Genomic DNA, 18285 nt, shown 5'->3' with positions numbered 1-18285 from the left:
ACAGAGGCCCTATTCTTGAGTGCCTCTTTTGGGCAATAGAGTGTGATGTGAAAGGCACCCTTAAGAAGAGGCTAGGTAGCCCATCGTCCAGAAAGTTTCCAAAATTCAGCCCTTGAGGCCAGTTTTACTCAACAGCATGACATTTGGTGGGACTTGAGTGGACACACTAAAAAGTATAAAAATGCCAGAACTGGGCATCGCCTAACCGTCACGAAGTTCCCGTGCCCCGGGTAAGTCCATTCTCGACGCCGTCTGGCTGACTCAGACCGACTGGGACCACGTGGGTCAGCTAAAATTGCGGACGGGTACTTCGTGGTTAGGTGATGCCCAGCTCTGCAATATGCCATGTCCAAAAAGTCCCAAATGACATTTTAGTTTAAAATGATAATTTTGGCATCTTCACTTGTCGAAAAACCAGAAACTCCAAAAATTCTGAACAATTGCTGAAAGGTTTCAAAAATTCAGCCCTCTGAAGCTTGTTTCACCTAGCGACATGAAATTTTGGAGAATGTCTGTCATGAGCAGACCCACAAAAAAAATCTCAAGAAGCCATGCCTGTAAAGACACAAGTCAGACGTTTTGGTTTTAAGTGGCCATTTTGGCTCTGTTGCGTCTATGGAATTTTTAAAAATTTAGCCCCTGAAGGAATCATCCCATTTGGTAGACATGTCTAATATGAATAGACCCACCAAAAACACCTCAAGAATCCAAGCCTAAAAACATGCAGGAATTCTGCTCTTTTGGTCCAAAGTTGCATGTTGGCTTGGCAAATGCATTCAGAGTACTAAATATAATTTAGCCCTCAAAGCCAGATTTACTCCACAACATGAAATTTGCTGTGGATATCTATCAAGAATAGACCCACAAAAAAGTCTCAGGATTCCATGCCTGAAAAGGCACAGGGATGAAGTCAATTTGGTCTGAAACAGATATTTGACCATAATCTTCCCATTTGTAAGAGTTCTTTAAAGACTTTAGTTCTTTCTAGAGATTTCTTCTGGATGCAATCAAATTTGGACGACGTATACAGTACTCGACAGATGGGCAACATGGAATTGCGAGGGACTTGAATTTTCTTTCATTATGTGTGGGTAGAGTATGGCGGCGAAGTTTGATGACTTGCCAGCTTTCACATTGCATGGCAGTTTGTGATTAGCAGTAGCTGCTCTTGACACTCAACACCACCATGCCCGATGCCTCCGCTGCATTGCCAGCATCACAGCGTGCTATCGCTCCTCTCAGGTTGTACCCATATGTGTGTCGTAGTGCTCAGCAAACAGTATCACGACCAATTGTGGTCTGCTTTAGAGTGGAGCTGCACAGCTTTGTCTTTTCTTTTTTCTTTTTTTACCTCCTTAAGGGATATCACCTCCTGGTGTCTGGTATGCAGGTGTCTAATCGGGCCTGATCCCTTTGTTCCCCATGTTTGGCAACGCTAGAAGCCCCCTCGCCGCTCGCTGGGAAGCGGAGATGGCATTCCAGCAGCTCTCCGTAATCCTCTGTCGGAAGTCCAGCAGACGAGTGGCTGGTGTTGATAAAACATTCTCCCGATGGAATTTTACAGCTTGGTGGCTGATGTTTGGAGTACACAAAAGCGGCAGTCTTTTTTTTTTTTTTTCCCTGCTGATCAAAGGCAGAGAGGAACATGTATGGACATTTGAGTCACAGGTTTTACTTCGTAGAAGGACTTGGAAAGTCTTTCATCCATTCAAATGCATCGTCGCTGTCTGGTCAAAAGCATTCTGTTTTTAAATCCCAAACAGATTTAGAAGACATTAAACACGTACCCCTAGTTTTGCTGTTTCAGTGATACTTTCCCCTGGGGGTCGACTCTTGTACGTGTCGGAGGGTTCCCTCACATTGGTCAGATGTCACACACAGGTCGCAATGCGGCCCCTTGCGCAAAATGGGGCCCCCCACAGCGGATGGGGCCCTACGCACAGTGCGTGATCTGTGTGAAGGGAGGGGCGGCTCTGCCTGGCATGACGAGGCCTTCTCCGTGCCTCTGCTGCCATGATCAGGCTTCCTTAGAGGAGCGCCAAGTTTACATCAGCTTTCTCAAGACGTTATTTGCTTCACTCAAACTGCGTGTGGCTATTAGCGCTGGTGTTTGTGAATTAAACGTTATCAATGAGGTTCATTTGCAGAGAGGTGGACAATTTCTCCACCAAACATATGCTTATTGCCTCATTTAAATACGCGCAAATAACACCGGCGCACCAAGACGCATAAAGAAGCATTTCGCCATCTAACGTGTGCTTTTTGAATTAGACTCTGTTTGCTCCATTTTTATGGGTAGGCGCCAGGCAAAAGCTACACAATCCTTTAGTGAATTCGGCCCATTGTTTTGGAATTATAAAACTGGTATGATTAAAAGCTAATAAATATTTTCTGAATTACATACATACATTTTTTTTTTTAGATATTTCATGGTTGCTGATGGTGTGGTGGTACACTCGCCTGGCTTGTGTGCAGGCAGTGTGGGATCGGTTCCCGCTCAGTAGCGCTGTCTGTGTGTGCCCTGCGATTGGCTGGCGACCAGTTCAGGGTGTTGTCTACCTTTCGCCCAAAGTCAGCTGGGATAGGCTCCAGTAACTCCCCATGACCCTGTACAGGATAAGTGGTGTTGAAGATGACATGAAATATTTCATGTTTTTGTTTGATTCAAAGTATTTCTTTAGATGATATTTTTCATATAAATGAATCGTGTAATTTCCAGAAGTGTATTAGTTCTCTTAAAAGTATTTTTAATTTATTATTTTCTTAAGTAATTTGACATTTATAATACACTTGGGATTTTTGATTGATTAAAATGTTTAATTTATTTCTTGTCATTTTCTTTTTACATCTATACATAAGAGGTACCTTTGTAACCTACAAATCGTCGCTGTCATGTGAAAAACACTTAGGTCCATTTTTTTTTCAATGTTCTTATTTTTACGTGAATGATGGCTCGGCTTTATAGAGATCGCATTAACGTGAAAATGATTTTTTTTTTCAAAAATTGGACATAAGTGTTTTTCGACGAAATGAGATCATGTTAGTGCTGTCAATGGTGTGAGAGGATTGTGATAGTAACTGAAACTGTTGCTATATAATTACATTCATTCTATGCACGTAATTCTACCCTTAGCTTCATGATTCATTACATTCATTCTATGCATGTAATTCTACACTTAGCTTCATGATTCATTTTGCAAAACCCCAAATAACAAAAACTCCATCATCCCTGGCAGGTGCTCATCCGCGTCATTGATACCAACAACCACCGGCCTGAGTTCTCCCGCGACAAGTATGAAGTGAGCGTGCCCGAGGATGTGCCGGTAGGCAGCGAAGTGCTCCGTGTGGACGCCACCGACCAGGATGAGAAGAACAAGTTGACCTTCACCCTTCTGAGCAGCACTGACCCCTTCAGCCTGAAGAAGTTCAAATTGGACCCGGGCACAGGGACGTTGTACACTGCTGAACCGCTGGATCACGAGACCATGCACAGCCACGTCCTCACGGTTATGGTAAGTGCACATGGTCGCATTTGGAGGTATAGTAGGGAGTGTCTGTGGTATATTGTTGAGTGTCCTGGAGAGTTTATAAGTTTTGCACCTTTCTAAAAGTTGCTGGTATTTCCTAGACTAATTTTAGAGCGCAGATATGGACCCAACCGTCAAAATTGAGGGTATAACAGGAAGTTAAAATACCGATAGCCCAAGATATTTCATTATTCATTTATACTATTCTATGTTCATTCCCAGGTACGCGACCAGGACATCCCTGTGAAACGTAACCTGGTGCGTGTGGTTGTCAACGTGGAGGATGCCAATGACAACGCGCCGTGGTTTGTCGGCACGCCCTATTCAGGCCGCGTGTTCGAGTCCGCCGCCGTTGGCTCGGCTGTGCTGCAGGTCACGGCTCTGGACAAAGACAAAGGACGCAATGCAGAAGTCGTCTACAGCATTGAGTCAGGTATAGTGCCGAAAGTCACGCATACGCATTACATGCTGGTTAAAGTTAACTTAAACGTGTGAAATTCAAAGACACAAGTAAAAGTGTGAAAATCATAGACACAAGTCTCTAAACACGGCTTAACAGGAGTAACATTTCCAGTAAAACAGACAAATTAAACACTCTATGACTTGATCACAAGTGACAAGCAAGCTAACTCGCACAAGAAGCCAATGTAACAGTCCACATCTTAAACCAAAATTATAATCAAAGTCAGTGTCTGTTCAGAAACATTAAAACACACATGCAGAAACACACTACCGTTTGATCAGTGGTGACAAGCGAACTATGTAGCTTGCGGGAGTAGCTAATGTAGCAATCTATATTTGTACTCTTTTAAACATCAAAGACATAAGAGCGAAATCAAAGTCAATGTCTGCGCAGTGACAGTTAAAACACACTTATGCGAGTGACTCTACTATTTGAGCAATTGACTTTAAAATACAATTTTGTCAAGTCAAGTCAAATTTATATTTATTTTTATTTATATAGCCCTTAATCCCAAGAAAGTCTCAAAGGGCTTCACATGCCCATAGTTGGCAAAATATTATCAACATCCCCTGATCTTAACCCTTAGGAGGGCAAAGAAAAACTCACCCAAAAAAAAACATCCGGGGAAAAATGCGAAACCTTGAGAAGAGACGTTTAGACTTCCGGGTACATAGATTTCTGGGAATGTTTTTGTCATTTAAAGGTCTCCTATTATTCCTTAATGATATGACATATCCAATGACATTTTGAGCTGTAGTAAGTACTGATGTACCACTGCCAACTACTAGAGCGATCAGAATGAGAAAAGGTGTCTACTTCAGCAATTAAAATGAAAAAAATATATATATTTGATATAAGGTGATTTATGTGACGGTGTATTAGTGTCACCCAGCGAGAAAAATCATCATGTCTTTTGAAGTTGTGCTTGGGCGGTCGCAGTTGTTCTCATAATCAATATGGCTGTAGGTGGAACAGAATTAAATTACTCTTCATGGTGACTGTTTTGGCACGTCTAACAATGTTATTCCCACCGACGTCATTCTTGTCAACCCCAAACTATTTACAGACTAGGGACGTGGACTTGCGCCTTGCTATGAATTTACCGGCTCAGACGACGGGACAATCCGTATTTGAAACACGTTTGCTCGGTTGCTAACAGCATCATGTGACTGGGTCCTGCCCACTGATTCGGCGAATTTATCACTTTCACACTCAGTTTATCACTTACTCCTACTTTGTAGTCTATGCACACTGATTTGCCGAATGAGGATTTCATCATTTCCTCCTACTTTGTGGCCATCAACGGACTCATTCTCCTTTTCGAGGCAGTATAAATATTCAATAATGTAAAATTACACGAAAGCATGATTGACGATAATATCGATGATAATATATATCGCCCAACCCTAGCGACATGCTAACGTAGCAATATACATTTTTGTACTCTTGTCAAACATTGAAGACATAAAAGCTAAATGAAAGTCCATTGTTCAGAAAAAGGTGCTTGCTTATAGTAGCAACCTAAAAAGTAAAACTACGCCACACAGGCATTGTCAAGGTCGAACGTAGAGCTGAGCTTATGCTTACATGTTGGTTAAAATGGGGTCAAGCCAGTTAGGCCGATATGGTGACTTTTAAACTTCAGGGCACGTTTTTCACCCAAATCCTGGTGATAAACTACAAATTGTCCAACTTTCAGGCATTTGGACTAAATAAAGCTTTCATTGTAATGTAGCGCTAATGAAGTCATGAGTCAGCCTACTGGATGTTTTTCATGAATGGAATACTCAGCAACACTTCTAGGGCTTTGTCTGGAGTTTCCAAATATGTCAACCATTTGATCGACCCCCAGAATTGCCAGCATTTTTTCCTGCTCTAATAAGCTTCTTAACATGTGGCTTTTGTTTGACTTTTGATGGATTAATGTCAAGAATGATCCGTATAGTACAGGGGTACCTTTACTTAGGAATTTGATTAATTTCCATAACCAAGCTCATAACTCAGTTTATTTGAATATGAAACCAATTTTCTCCATAAAGTTGAACTGAAATGCCATTACTCCAGTCCAGCCCATTCCCCCCAAAAAAACACATGTAAAAACACACATTTTTAATTGTGTTTTTAAAATAGAAATATAGCACTTTTTTGTAGAAACATACATACTGTATTTACTGTACTCACACATACTGTACATACTCTTGTATTCAGAGCTGGGCAGGTCAAGTTGGAGTATGTGTATGTCAAGCTACCATTGTTTTGTACTTGAAAATCAAAGCACTATACCCAACAGTCATTTTCTTTGTTTCTGGCAGGAAACGTGGCAAACTCCTTCACCGTGGACCCCGTCTTGGGCACCGTCACAGTGGCCAAAGAGCTCAGTCGTAGTGGCAAGACCCACTTTGAGCTCACTGTCAAGGCGACCGACCGTGGGGCCATCCCGCTGTCCACCACTGCCGCCGTCTACATCTCCGTCACTGTCTCAGACAATGCCGCCCCCAGGTTCTCTGAGAAGGTGTTCTCCGCCGATATCAGTGAGTCGGCCACCCCGGGGAGCTTCGTGAGCTCGGTGGCGGCAGTCAGCCAGTCGTCGGTGTTCTACCAAATCAAAAGTGGAAACACGGACAACGCCTTTGACATCAACCCCAACTCTGGTGTGGTGGTCACACAGAAACAGTTGGACTACGAGGTGACCCCGCAGTACAAGCTTGTCGTCCAGGGCACCAACATGGCTGGGCTCGCCAGTAACGCAACCTTGGTGATTCATCTGAAGGATCAGAATGACAACGCCCCCATTTTCCTCCAGCGGGAGTTCCAAGGTGTGGTCAGTGAGTCGGCTGCCGTCAACAGCGTTGTTCTCACCCGAGAAAACACACCATTTGTCATTCGTGCCTCGGATGCTGACAGCGACCGCAATGCCATGCTGGTCTATCAGATTGTGGAACCCTTCGCCCTCAACTACTTTGCTGTCGACTCTAGCACCGGAGCCGTCAGGATCACAACCACCTTGGATCATGAGCAGAGGAGTGTTTATCACTTTACGGTGCAGGTCCATGATCTTGGTGTACCACGGCTGTTCGCAGAGATGGCGGCCAACGTGACGATCGAGGTCATCGACGTCAACGATTGCCCACCAGTTTTCAGCCGGGATGTCTATGAGGCGACTGTGGTGGTGCCAACGTACATAGGTGTGGAAATTGTCAAAGTCAACGCCACCGACTTGGACTCCAGACCCAATGCCAAACTTCTGTTTTCCATTTCTGAGGGCAACATCGGTGACAAATTCAAAATGGACGCAAACACTGGCCTGATCTCCATTCAGAACGTCACCCAGCTGAGGAGCAGGTACGAGCTGAAAGTCAGGGTTTCGGACGGGAGATTTGCCAACGTCGTCGCTGTCAAGATCCACTTGAAGGAGAACAAAGAGAGCAAGTTGAAGTTCACCAGAGAGTCCTACAGAGCTTCTGTCCCAGAGAACTTGTCTGAGAAGAGGACACTTGAAGTCATTGCTGCTGTAGGTAACCAAGTAAACGAACCTCTGTTCTTCAAAATCATAAATCCTGACAAACGCTTTGAAATCGGAAGGACATCCGGGGTAGTTTCGACCACCGGAATAGCATTTGATCGAGAAAAGCAGGACGTTTTTGACATCGTAGTTGAGGTCACGAAGGAGGACCCATCTGAAGACACTGCCCACGTTGTTTTGACGGTGACGGTGGAGGACGTCAATGACAACACGCCCACCTTTGTGAACCTCCCCTATCACGCTCTAGTCCAGATGGATGCAGAGGAAGGCCAGGTGGTCCGGCAGGTCACAGCGGTGGACAAGGACCGTGGTCGCAATGCAGAAATCCGTTACGAGCTGAAGGAGCCTCAGAAGCACTTTGACATAAACCCCTCAGGAGAAATCACTATCAAGAAGACGCTTGAAAAAGAATCACTTAACGTGGACTTTGTTGTGGTTGTTGTGGCAATGGACGGTGGTGATCCAGTACTATCAGCAGAAGTGGAAGTCCCAATTACAGTGGTGAACCATGCCGTCCCCGTTTTTGAGAAACCCTTTTACAACATTGAAATCCCTGAGAATGTCCAGGTGCACACGCCCGTTCTCCATGTGCAGGCCAGTGACTCTGAGGGACCTCGTATTGTTTACACCATCTCTGAGGGGGACCCTTTCAACCAGTTCTCCATTGACTTCAACACGGGGGTCCTTCACGTGGCTCAGCCTCTGGACTTTGAGACACACCCAGCATATAAATTGAACATCAGGGCCACCGACTCCTTGACTGGGGCACACTCTGATGTATTCGTGGACATCATCCTGGAAGACATCAATGACAACTCCCCAGTGTTTCTGTCAAAGTCCTACTACGCCACAATCTCAGAGGCGTCTGTTATCGGTTCATCTGTCCTGCAAGTGGAGGCCAAAGATTTTGACACGGGCCACAATCAGGAAATCTTCTACCAGTTGGTGGAGCAGAAGGGAAAGAGCTCGAGTTACTTTGCCATCGACCGCAACACGGGACTCATCTCAACGGCACGAGTGCTGGATTACGAGGAGACCGCACAGCACCAGCTGAGGGTCCACGCTGTGGACGGAGGTGTCCCTGCCCTCTTTGGCGATGTGATTGTGACAGTGGACATCACAGACCTGAACGACAATGCGCCAATGTTCGCTGAGCCAGCCTACAAGGCAACCATCAGCGAGTTGGCCTCACGCGGACACTTTGTCACCCAAGTCCAGGCCTCGGACGCCGACAGCTCAGATTCAGACAAGCTGGAGTTTGCCATTGTCTCGGGGAACAAAGACCAGAGTTTTGCCATTGATAAGCAGACTGGCGCCATCATCATTTCAAACCACCGCCAGCCACAAATGCAACCGCTTTACCACCTCAACGTGTCTGTGTCGGACGGCGTATATCGAAGCTCAACCAACGTGGACGTCACTGTCATCGGTGCCAACTTCCACAACCCCACATTCTCTCAGGTGGAATATGCAGTAGAGCTGGTGGAAAACTCCCCCGCCGGCACTTTGGTTGCCGAGGCCAAAGCGACAGACGACGACGAAGGCATCTACGGGCAAATCACATACCGCATCGTCAACGACATAGCCAAGGGCAAGTTCACGGTCAATGAAAATGGTGATGTCTTCACCTTGGAGAGCCTGGACCGAGACAGCAGCATCGATAAGGTTATTCCCATCTCTCTGGAGGCCAAAGACGGAGGGGGCAAGGTGGGCTTTTGTACAGTAAATGTGGTCCTCACTGACGTCAATGACAACGCGCCGCAGTTTAGGGCTGCCGAGTACAAAGTCACAATAGCCTCAGATGCCCCTAGGGGTACATCAGTGGTGAAGATCGTCGCCTCCGATCTGGATGAGGGAAGCAATGCTGATGTAGAGTACTCCATCGAAGCCGACGTAGAGAACGTGGAGGAGAACTTTGAAATTCATCAAACATCCGGTGTCATGGTGACGAGAGAAAGCCTCATTGGTCTCGAGGGTGAGCTGTATGCGTTCTTCGTCCGAGCGAAGGACACCGGAAACCCGCCGAAGTATTCAGTCGTGCAGGTATACATCCGGATCGTAGCGCCTGAGACTCCCATCCCCAAGTTTGCTGAGCCTCATTACCGCTACACTGTGGCCGAGGACCTACCAATCGGAACAGAGATCGACGTGCTCCGGGCTGAGAGCGAGCAGCAACTTACGTACAGCCTTGTAAACGGCAACACTCCAGAGAGCAATGAGAACGAGGTCTTCGTCGTGGACAGAGACACCGGTGCCCTGAAAATCCAGAAGAGCCTGGACCATGAGACCACCAAGTGGTACCAGCTCACCTTGAGGGCACAAACTCAACACAACGGCTATGACGTTGCCGCGTCTGTCAGTGTCAACATCCAAGTGAAAGATCTCAACGACAATGAGCCAGTCTTTGAGTCTGACCCTTACCAGGCAGTGGTGGTAGAGAACCTCCCTGGCGGGGCACAGGTGGTTCAAGTCAAAGCCACTGACCTGGACTCAGGCGCCAATGGCCTCGTTCTGTACAGCTTGGATGCCAAGCTCAACTCCCAGGACATCGTCGAGCTCTTCGCCATCAATGCCGAAACTGGCTGGTTGACTACCCTAAAGGAGCTGGACCGCGAAAAGCGCAGCGTGTACACCGTCGCCGTCATCGCCACCGATCAGGGCGACAAAGTCCAGCACGCAACGGGCACGCGAGTTGAGGTTATGGTGGCCGACATCAACGACAACCCACCCCGCTTCACCGCAGAGGTCTACAAGGGTACGGTCAGCGAGGACGACCCTCCGCCCAGCGGTGTCATCGCTATTCTCAGTACTACCGACGATGACTCGGAGGACATCAACAAACAAGTCAACTACTTCATTACAGGTCAGTTGGTTTTTGTTTTCCGTGTGGTCATACGCTAATACTAATAGGAGCTAATGCTAGTAGAGTCAGAGGTGGTATCAGATGTATAAGGGATGCCGGTGTGTGAATTGTAACAACTGACACATGCATTTCCTGCCTGTTGTGTTGATAACAATTGCTAAACTGCTAAAGCTAAAGGGGCTAATGCTAAATAGATTAAATTAGAGTATAAGGGTATGCCGGGGTGCATGTGAAGTTTAACAGGCGAGACTGCCTTCTCTCGCCCTGTTGTTGAAAGCAATTGTTGCTATCTGACAAGATTATTATTTATTTTGTCGCGCAAGAGTTAAGATAAGTAGAGTCAGAGGGTGTATCACAGACATTTCAGTTTTTCTAGAAATAGTTAGTAGGCAATGGTAAACATTGTTATGGGGCATTAATTATTCTTGTTTTTTCGCAATGTACTGTCGGGCTTGGACAAGGTGTTACTGTGTTCCTCCCAAAAGTCTTAAATCGCTACAGATATTTCACCCTTGATTTGTTCTATTACTCATAGAAAAATGTTTGCCTTTTCAGTCATTTATGTAGCTTGTAAGAAAAGTGCATTTTATTTTTATCCAACAGCGGGTGACCCGCTGGGACAGTTTGCCATTGAGCACGTTCAGAACGAATGGAAGGTGTCAGTCAAGAAGCCTCTGGACCGCGAGACCACGGACTATTACCTGCTCAACGTCACGGCCAGTGATGGCATCTTTACAACCAAAGCCGTGGTGGAGGTCAAAGTGCTGGACGCCAATGACAATAGCCCTATCTGTGAAAAGGTAAGGCAGCTTTCCCACCGCTTTAACACCAAATCCTATCATGTTGGAGTCCAATCTGACAGTCTTAACTTTGGTTTCCCCCTTAGTCTCTCTACAGTGAAAGCGTTCCTGAGAACTCGCCAGCCAGCAGACTCATCCTGCAAGTCTCAGCCACCGACGCCGATATCCGATCAAACGCGCAAATCTCCTACGAGCTACTGGGAGTTGGATCAGAACTGTTCTTCATTGACTCCGAGACGGGTAAATCTACTTTACTATGATATGTAGTTAGGGCCTGAGCAGCAGGTGACAAATGATTTTTCCTTTTCGGGGGCTTCAAAATGCTCAGACTCAATCAAGTTAATCATCATCTGATAACAGTTTCACCGATCAACCTGAAACTAGGTGGATATGTCTATCGTAATGGGACACACTAAAAGGTCTCAGGCACCAATGCTTGAAATTGAACCGGTATTGGGTCATTTTGGTTTCAAGCAGCAACTTTAAAGGCAACTTCAATGAAAAAGGGCCATGTAAAAATCTGCTTTCTCCACTTTGGTGCAGTGCTCACATTTCTTGCCATCCTCAGTCTCCGCTGAGATAATAAATAAATACAGTAAATAACTGCTGCTTGTTCAGATTTCCCATTGCTAAATAAGCCTTTGAAGTGTTGCCAACTTTTTGGGGGGTGTAAAATTTTCAACAAGACAATGACAGTACTGTGGTCTTTGATTGAGTAACCAGTCGTTATCGTAACAACCCACGTATACTTGCTGCCCAGTCTACTGCCGGGATTTAAAAAAAAAAAATATCTGATGATCGTTCTGTTTCATTATCACTAAGTAAGCCTTTGAAATGTTGCTGACTCGTAATATCTACTTTATCCTTTGATGGTGTCGTGAGCTGTATTTTTGCAACTGATCGTTAGCTGTTGTAGTAATGCTTGTTTTTTTCTTTTTTTCTCAGTCTACTCAGAAAAAACTCAAGGCAACTGCTGATCATTCTGATTTGGTTATGGAAAAGACCGTCTTTGAAATATTGCTGTTCTTGATATGGAAATATCCACGCGGCACTTTGATAGCGTTGTGAAAAATTAGCAAAGCCTTTACGTGACTCATCCTTAGCTATTGTAACTACCCTAGCCAATATTGCAGATCCAATAACGTTTAAACAAAGAAAATTAAGCATAGAACATGTGCCCCCATTTTCCACTGAGGGGCGAACATTTCCAACTGTTGGCGAAGGTACAAAAATGCGCGTTCACGTCACGGTTCGTTGAAGGTCGCGAATGTTCACCAAACGGTCGTTTCTTGTCGACAAAGAAAAATCATAAAAACTGTGGGAAAACGTGAACATTTACGACATTGAACGAATTCTGACGTGAATGCAACATTCGCTGCCTTCGAAAACACTGCTCCTGTTCGCCGCTCAGTGGGAGAGGGCCTCTGCTCACGTAAGAGTTGTTTCTGCGCTTAATTTGCTCATCTTATCAATATGGCGCTTTCCGGGAAATGCTAAAGGGGCTATTTTGATTGAGTTATCTTCATGAAATACTTTTATGTATTTTATTTTGCTAAACACAACACAGTATTCTTTTAACTAACAGCCAATTGTGATCTTTTTTGCAAACTTTAATCAGCAGCAGGCATCAGGCCAAATGAACTGTTAAGGAAAACACTCTTGTGACCACTTAGTTATTTGATAGATCATTTTGTGAGTGGTTTTTTTGTGTGTGTGTGTTGGTGGTTTGTTGTTTTTTGCAATCAGCCAAGACTATTTCCCTTCAGGGCAACATGGGGCTGGGGGAAAGGCCCAAGGCGGCGATAAAAATCCCAGGTTGCACACTTAGGGTGAATTTATAACTATTATACTTGTTGCCTGCAAATAATACCTACTGGGAGAGTCCCTAAATCACATACTTCATCTCCCTCCTGTTTTTTTTTTTTTTTGTGCGTTTGTGTATGCGTGTTTTTGTTAAGTTAAAAGGATGAGAGCACATTCCGACTATAAGACCCTCACATTTAGCTTGGACGCCCAGGAGGGTCGTCATAAAGGTGCCGTTAATGTATAAATTATAGCATACGAGATGGAGAAAATCTGCTTTAAGAGGCAGTAATGTTCCCTTTTACCGTATCAGCACACTCTTTAACATTGTCTACCCATTTGACTTAATTACATGCATTGGATGCTTTTTGCACAGTATGGTGTCAGAAAATTGACATAATTTGGTGGTTTTTTTTCTGGATTCATGCATACATTAGATGACCTTTTTTCGTACAGCATATATAATCGTACTAATGACTGGCTCAGTCTAGTGAAGCTTTTTCCATCAGCAAAATCAGGTAATAAAGCAGTGTTTCGTAATCTTTATTGAGCCAAGGCACATATTTTACATTACAAAAAGCTCACAGGATGCTAGCAATCACAAATAGCACAAATTATTTTAATTAAATTGATTTAATTCCAAAACTTAATGTAATACTAAAAATATAACAAATACCGATATCGAATATTCTTTCTTATTTAGGAGATTTTTGTTTAACAAGTTTTTAAATGCTACTTTAAAACGTGTATAGACGTATTCTTCTGTTAACGTGAGAGACCAAAAGGACTTTTGTCACCGCTAATCAAAAGTGTGTCCTTAACGTCCCCGTGTCACCTTCAGGCGAGCTGAAGACCCTGAAGCCCCTGGACCGCGAGGAGCGTGATGAGCACCGCTTTAAAGTACGAGCGGTGGACGGCGGCGGGCGCTTTTGCGAGGCCGACGTGCACGTGGCCGTGCGCGACGTTAACGACAATGCTCCCGAGTTCGCCGCCGACCCGTACGCCTTCACCATCTTCGAGAACACCGAGACGGGAACCTTCGTGGCCAAGCTGCAGGCTGATGACGCTGATAGCGGTAAGGGACTGTCCTCTCTCAATCCACTGGACTGTTAAATTGTCACATTGTGACCCAAATCACCACACGGCAATCAGCATGTAGAAACACAAAAGCATTAGACCAAGTACACTATTATTACTAAAGGAAAACCAACAACAACAATTTGGCTAGAAAAATGGGGGGAAAGGCAGAAATGCATAAATAAATTAAAAATACAAAATACTAGGCAAAAAATATCAAAATATTACTCAAAACGTATGAAGATATCCTTTTAGTTCGGAAAACAATGATCAACATTTTATCCAGATTTTCTGGCGTTGCAGACAAACCAGTAACTAAATTAGTACTAATTTATGTGAATTTTCTACACTGTCAATTTGAAATAGTCCCTTTTGAATAAAATAATGTAATTAAAACATGTTTTTTTTCCATCTAGCTCTTTGATTAATTGACAAAATAATTGACAGATTCTTGAAGTGTTTGCACATATTACATGACAAGTATGTTTACACAGAAAATAATTACATATTTGGAAGAAAATGTCACCAGTATAAATGGAAAAAATACATTGTTTTAATCTTTTATTGTGTTTACTTTAGATTTGTCCCAATCTGATCATATGATAGGAAATCGGGGCCGACCACGTGGTTTTAAGCTGATCGTATCGGCTAAAAATGATCACATTTTTCTTTATTTCTAATGTCAAGAATAAAATATTTTTTGGTTGTTTGATTTGATTCTTACTTTATGTACAGCACTCTATATGCAGCTGTTTTTGTTGCTCTTAAAATAAAGTTGAGTTGAGTATTTGGAAAAATACAACATATCTGGGGGAAAAAAGACTGAAATACTTTATGAAAAGTAATTTTACTTGTAAAACATTTTAGGGAAAATTTTAAAACAAATATACATTTGTGAAAATTGCTAGTGTGTTGAGTTGAGTATGTATGTTTTGTTTTTTTTGTGCTTGCAGGGCTCAACAGCGACGTGATCTACTCGCTGCTGGATTCTGCTGACGGTTGGTTCGCCATCGATGAACTGAGCGGCATCATCAGCCTGGAGCGGCCGCTGGACCGCGAGGCGCGGGCCCTGTACGAGCTGGAGGCTCGCGCCGCCGACCGGGGCTCGCCACGCCTGTGGGCGACATGCCGCGTGCTTGTCTCCGTGCTGGACATCAACGACAACCCGCCCGTGTTTGAGCGGCGCGAGTACGCGGCCGCCGTGCCCGAGGACGCGGCCGTCGGCGGACAAGTGCTCAGGGTGCAGGCCGCCAGCCGGGATCTGGATGCTAACGGAGAGATCGGATATAGCATCGTCAGCGGAAATGAGCACGGGGCGTTTAGCGTGGATCCGAGCACAGGTATGGGACCCAACTGACTACATTAGATTGCAGGTTCTGGATTCACGGTCCCACTATTTTGCAGATTTTTTTTCCTACAATTTACACCTCGATTTGTCCTTCCTCCTGTTCATTTAACCCTCAAAATTCTTCAAAAAATATATGTATATAAAATATGTTTAATTGTATTAAAACTCAGTGATTCGGTGAATTGTACGAGTGCCAAACTGAGAGTGTGCAGAGTGTATGGTACACACAATGCATGAGAAAAAAATAAACAATAGTACAACAAAAATTTGAAGGCACAAGATAAGATATTTGAATTTTTATTTTTTATACGAAAACATATCTGTTATGGTCATTGAATACTAGGTTGAGACAAGCATTTTGGGAAAAAAATACAAATAGAAAAAAATATTAAGGAAAAAACAAAAATGTTAGGGAAAAAATGAATAATATTCGAATAAAAGTAATCTTGCATGGAAAATATATTATAAAATAATATTTAAGCTGGTATCTCACTGACTGGCAAATTTGTCGGTTCGTAAAAGGTTGCAAAAATATTTGCTGCAAAAATTTGTTCAAAATTTCTTTTTGACTAGAAGCCAAGTGTGAACATTTTTGCAAACATGCCAAAATCCCAAATTCACTGAGCTTGAAATATTAGGAAACAATCAACAAGTCAGAAAAATACAAATTTGGGGAAAAAATATTGGACAAATACAAAATTGGGAGAACATGCAAAAATGTCTCGAAAATTTCTGAAAAATGATCCCAAATTCTATATGGTCTTTGATGTTGACATAAACGTACACGTTTCATTGAAGACTCCACAAAGTCGCTGACCAAAACTCGAACATTATGTTCATTAGCGACTCTAAATTGTCTTTTGATGACTGAAAGTGGTCACTAGGCATGAACGGCCACTTCTCAGTTCTCTGATTGACAGGCGACAATACAATGTTATCCTCTTTGCACTCCTCAGGGGACATCTTTGTGATCTCGCTGCTGGACTACGAGACGTTTCACGAGTACTACATCACTGTGGAGGCCACAGATGGAGGCTCTCCACCCCTCAGCGACATGGCCACCGTCAATATAAACGTGACGGACGTCAATGACAACGCGCCCGTCTTCAGCCAGCGTGTCTATGCCGCCGTCGTTGGCGAGGACGCTGAGCTGGGCAGGACCGTCTTGACGGTGAGATCGGCTTCAAAGAATGGACATTTTAAATTATTAAACTTGTGAGGATAAGTGCCTTGGATAGTGGATGGATGGATGGATGGATATTATTATTATTATTATTAATGTACTTTTTTTTTCAAGGGTTTGGGTTGGTTTTTTTTTGTTTTTTTTGGATTATCCTTCTCTGCTGATTGGCCAGGAGTGGTCACATGGTTGTGGTGAAGTTATCATATCTGGTCCCTCATAATGACAATGATATCAGAGCATCACATTCATCGTCATCTAGACCAAAGCAATGGATGCCAGTTGTGAGTAACGCATTTTGGTTTGACCCTCAGGTGATGGCCGAGGACGCGGACGGGCCGTCGTACAACCGCGTGCGCTACGCCATCGTGGACGGTAACGGCGGCAGCCCCTTCATAATCGACCCCATTCGAGGGGATCTAAAAGTGGCCCGGCAGCTGGACCGGGAGCAGGTGAAGATTATTTTTATCGTCTATGTTTGTGGAAACGTGTATTTTAGGGTCGTTCACAACACTATCTTTGTATTTCATGTTTCCGAGTACACTCTAGATTGTCCACTGAGTTCATTGAAGATGATTCTACCTTGTCTTAGATGTTTAGGAAATCATGCACTACTAAGGTTCCCTTTGTTTTGTACAAAAACACACACTAGGGTAGTCACAGACTCGATTGTCTTTGATGTTGACAAAAACATGTTTGAGCCGTTAAGGACTAGATGGTCTTTGATGTTGACAAAAACATGTTAGGATTGTTGAAGACTAGGTCAATCGTCTTTGATGTTTGTGGATCGTGTAAGGGTAATTTAAGATACTCAATTGTCTTTGATGGTTAGGAAAATTGAATTTCTGTCGATGTTTACAAACATGTATTTTAGGGTCTTTTAAGACTAGATGGTCTTTGACAAAAAATGTGTCAAGGTTGTTCAAGAATCTAGTTGTCTTTCATGTTACAAAAATTCATGTTAGGGTAATTTAAGACACTAAATTGTCTTTGATGTTTGTGAAAACACTTTAGATTGTCTTTGCTTACAAAAAATGTACGTTAGGATTATTCATCCAAGATAGTCTTTGATGTTTACAAAATATGTCAAAGTCATTTAAAGAATTTAGAATGTCTTTGATGTTTACAGAAGTGTGTATGTTAGGGTCAATGAAGACACTAAATAGTCTTTAGACGTTTAGGAAAACATCTTTTTCTTCCCCCTTCAAAACAAAGAAAAAACAGTAAGGAAAAGGGATGGATGTGTGTATGTGCTCTCTCATGTTTGGCATTCCAATCAACGCATGAAAACGCTGTTCTCCAGACCTCCGGTTATACGCTGACAGTGCTGGCCGTGGACAACGGCACGCCGGCGCTGTCCGGCAGCGCCGTGGTCAACGTGGACATCTCCGACATCAACGACAACCCACCGCTCTTCTCCCAGGCCAACTACAGCCTTATCGTCCAGGTAAAACACTTCATGCGGATGCGAATGCATTGATCGGCATCTTGTGTCACAACGTGGTACTGTATTGAAGGAGCACGATTGTAAATGCAGGCCATAGAGCTTCAAAATCATGGAGGCGTGACCCTTGGTACAGCGGTGCCTGGAGTTTAATTCATTCCTTTGCCTACTGTATTGTTGTATTATGTCTACATGTGTTGCTGTACCGTTTTTGTTCACATATCCGTTGATTAAGCACTGCCTCGAAAATGCTAATT

The 18285-nt window shown here is 43.8% G+C and overlaps 1 protein-coding gene across 8 annotated transcripts in view; it reads left to right on the top strand.

Annotated features, from left to right (window-relative positions):
• Positions 1 to 18285, top strand: part of fat1a (FAT atypical cadherin 1a) — a 71604-nt gene that overhangs the window by 38230 nt on the left and 15089 nt on the right. For all 8 annotated transcript variants that reach the window (XR_015087100.1, XR_015087099.1, XR_015087101.1 and 5 more), the window contains 10 exons: positions 3237 to 3512; positions 3750 to 3960; positions 6303 to 10376; positions 10980 to 11176; positions 11263 to 11416; positions 13821 to 14054; positions 15010 to 15396; positions 16361 to 16575; positions 16899 to 17036; positions 17888 to 18031. Coding sequence is in view for 5 of the 8 variants with exons in the window: in XM_086033038.1 (XP_085889164.1) it covers positions 3237 to 3512; positions 3750 to 3960; positions 6303 to 10376; positions 10980 to 11176; positions 11263 to 11416; positions 13821 to 14054; positions 15010 to 15396; positions 16361 to 16575; positions 16899 to 17036; positions 17888 to 18031 (6030 nt within the window). In the remaining 3 variants the exon portion in view is untranslated. The remainder of the gene's footprint in view (positions 1 to 3236; positions 3513 to 3749; positions 3961 to 6302; positions 10377 to 10979; positions 11177 to 11262; positions 11417 to 13820; positions 14055 to 15009; positions 15397 to 16360; positions 16576 to 16898; positions 17037 to 17887; positions 18032 to 18285) is intronic.

Source organism: Filicampus tigris, chromosome 6, assembly GCF_054856515.1.
Source record: "Filicampus tigris isolate MCC_2025a chromosome 6, RoL_Ftig_1.0, whole genome shotgun sequence".
NCBI classification, from domain to species: Eukaryota; Metazoa; Chordata; class Actinopteri; order Syngnathiformes; family Syngnathidae; genus Filicampus; species Filicampus tigris.
Note: the sequence above shows the minus strand (reverse complement) of the source record. Positions and strands in the feature narration are given on the sequence as shown.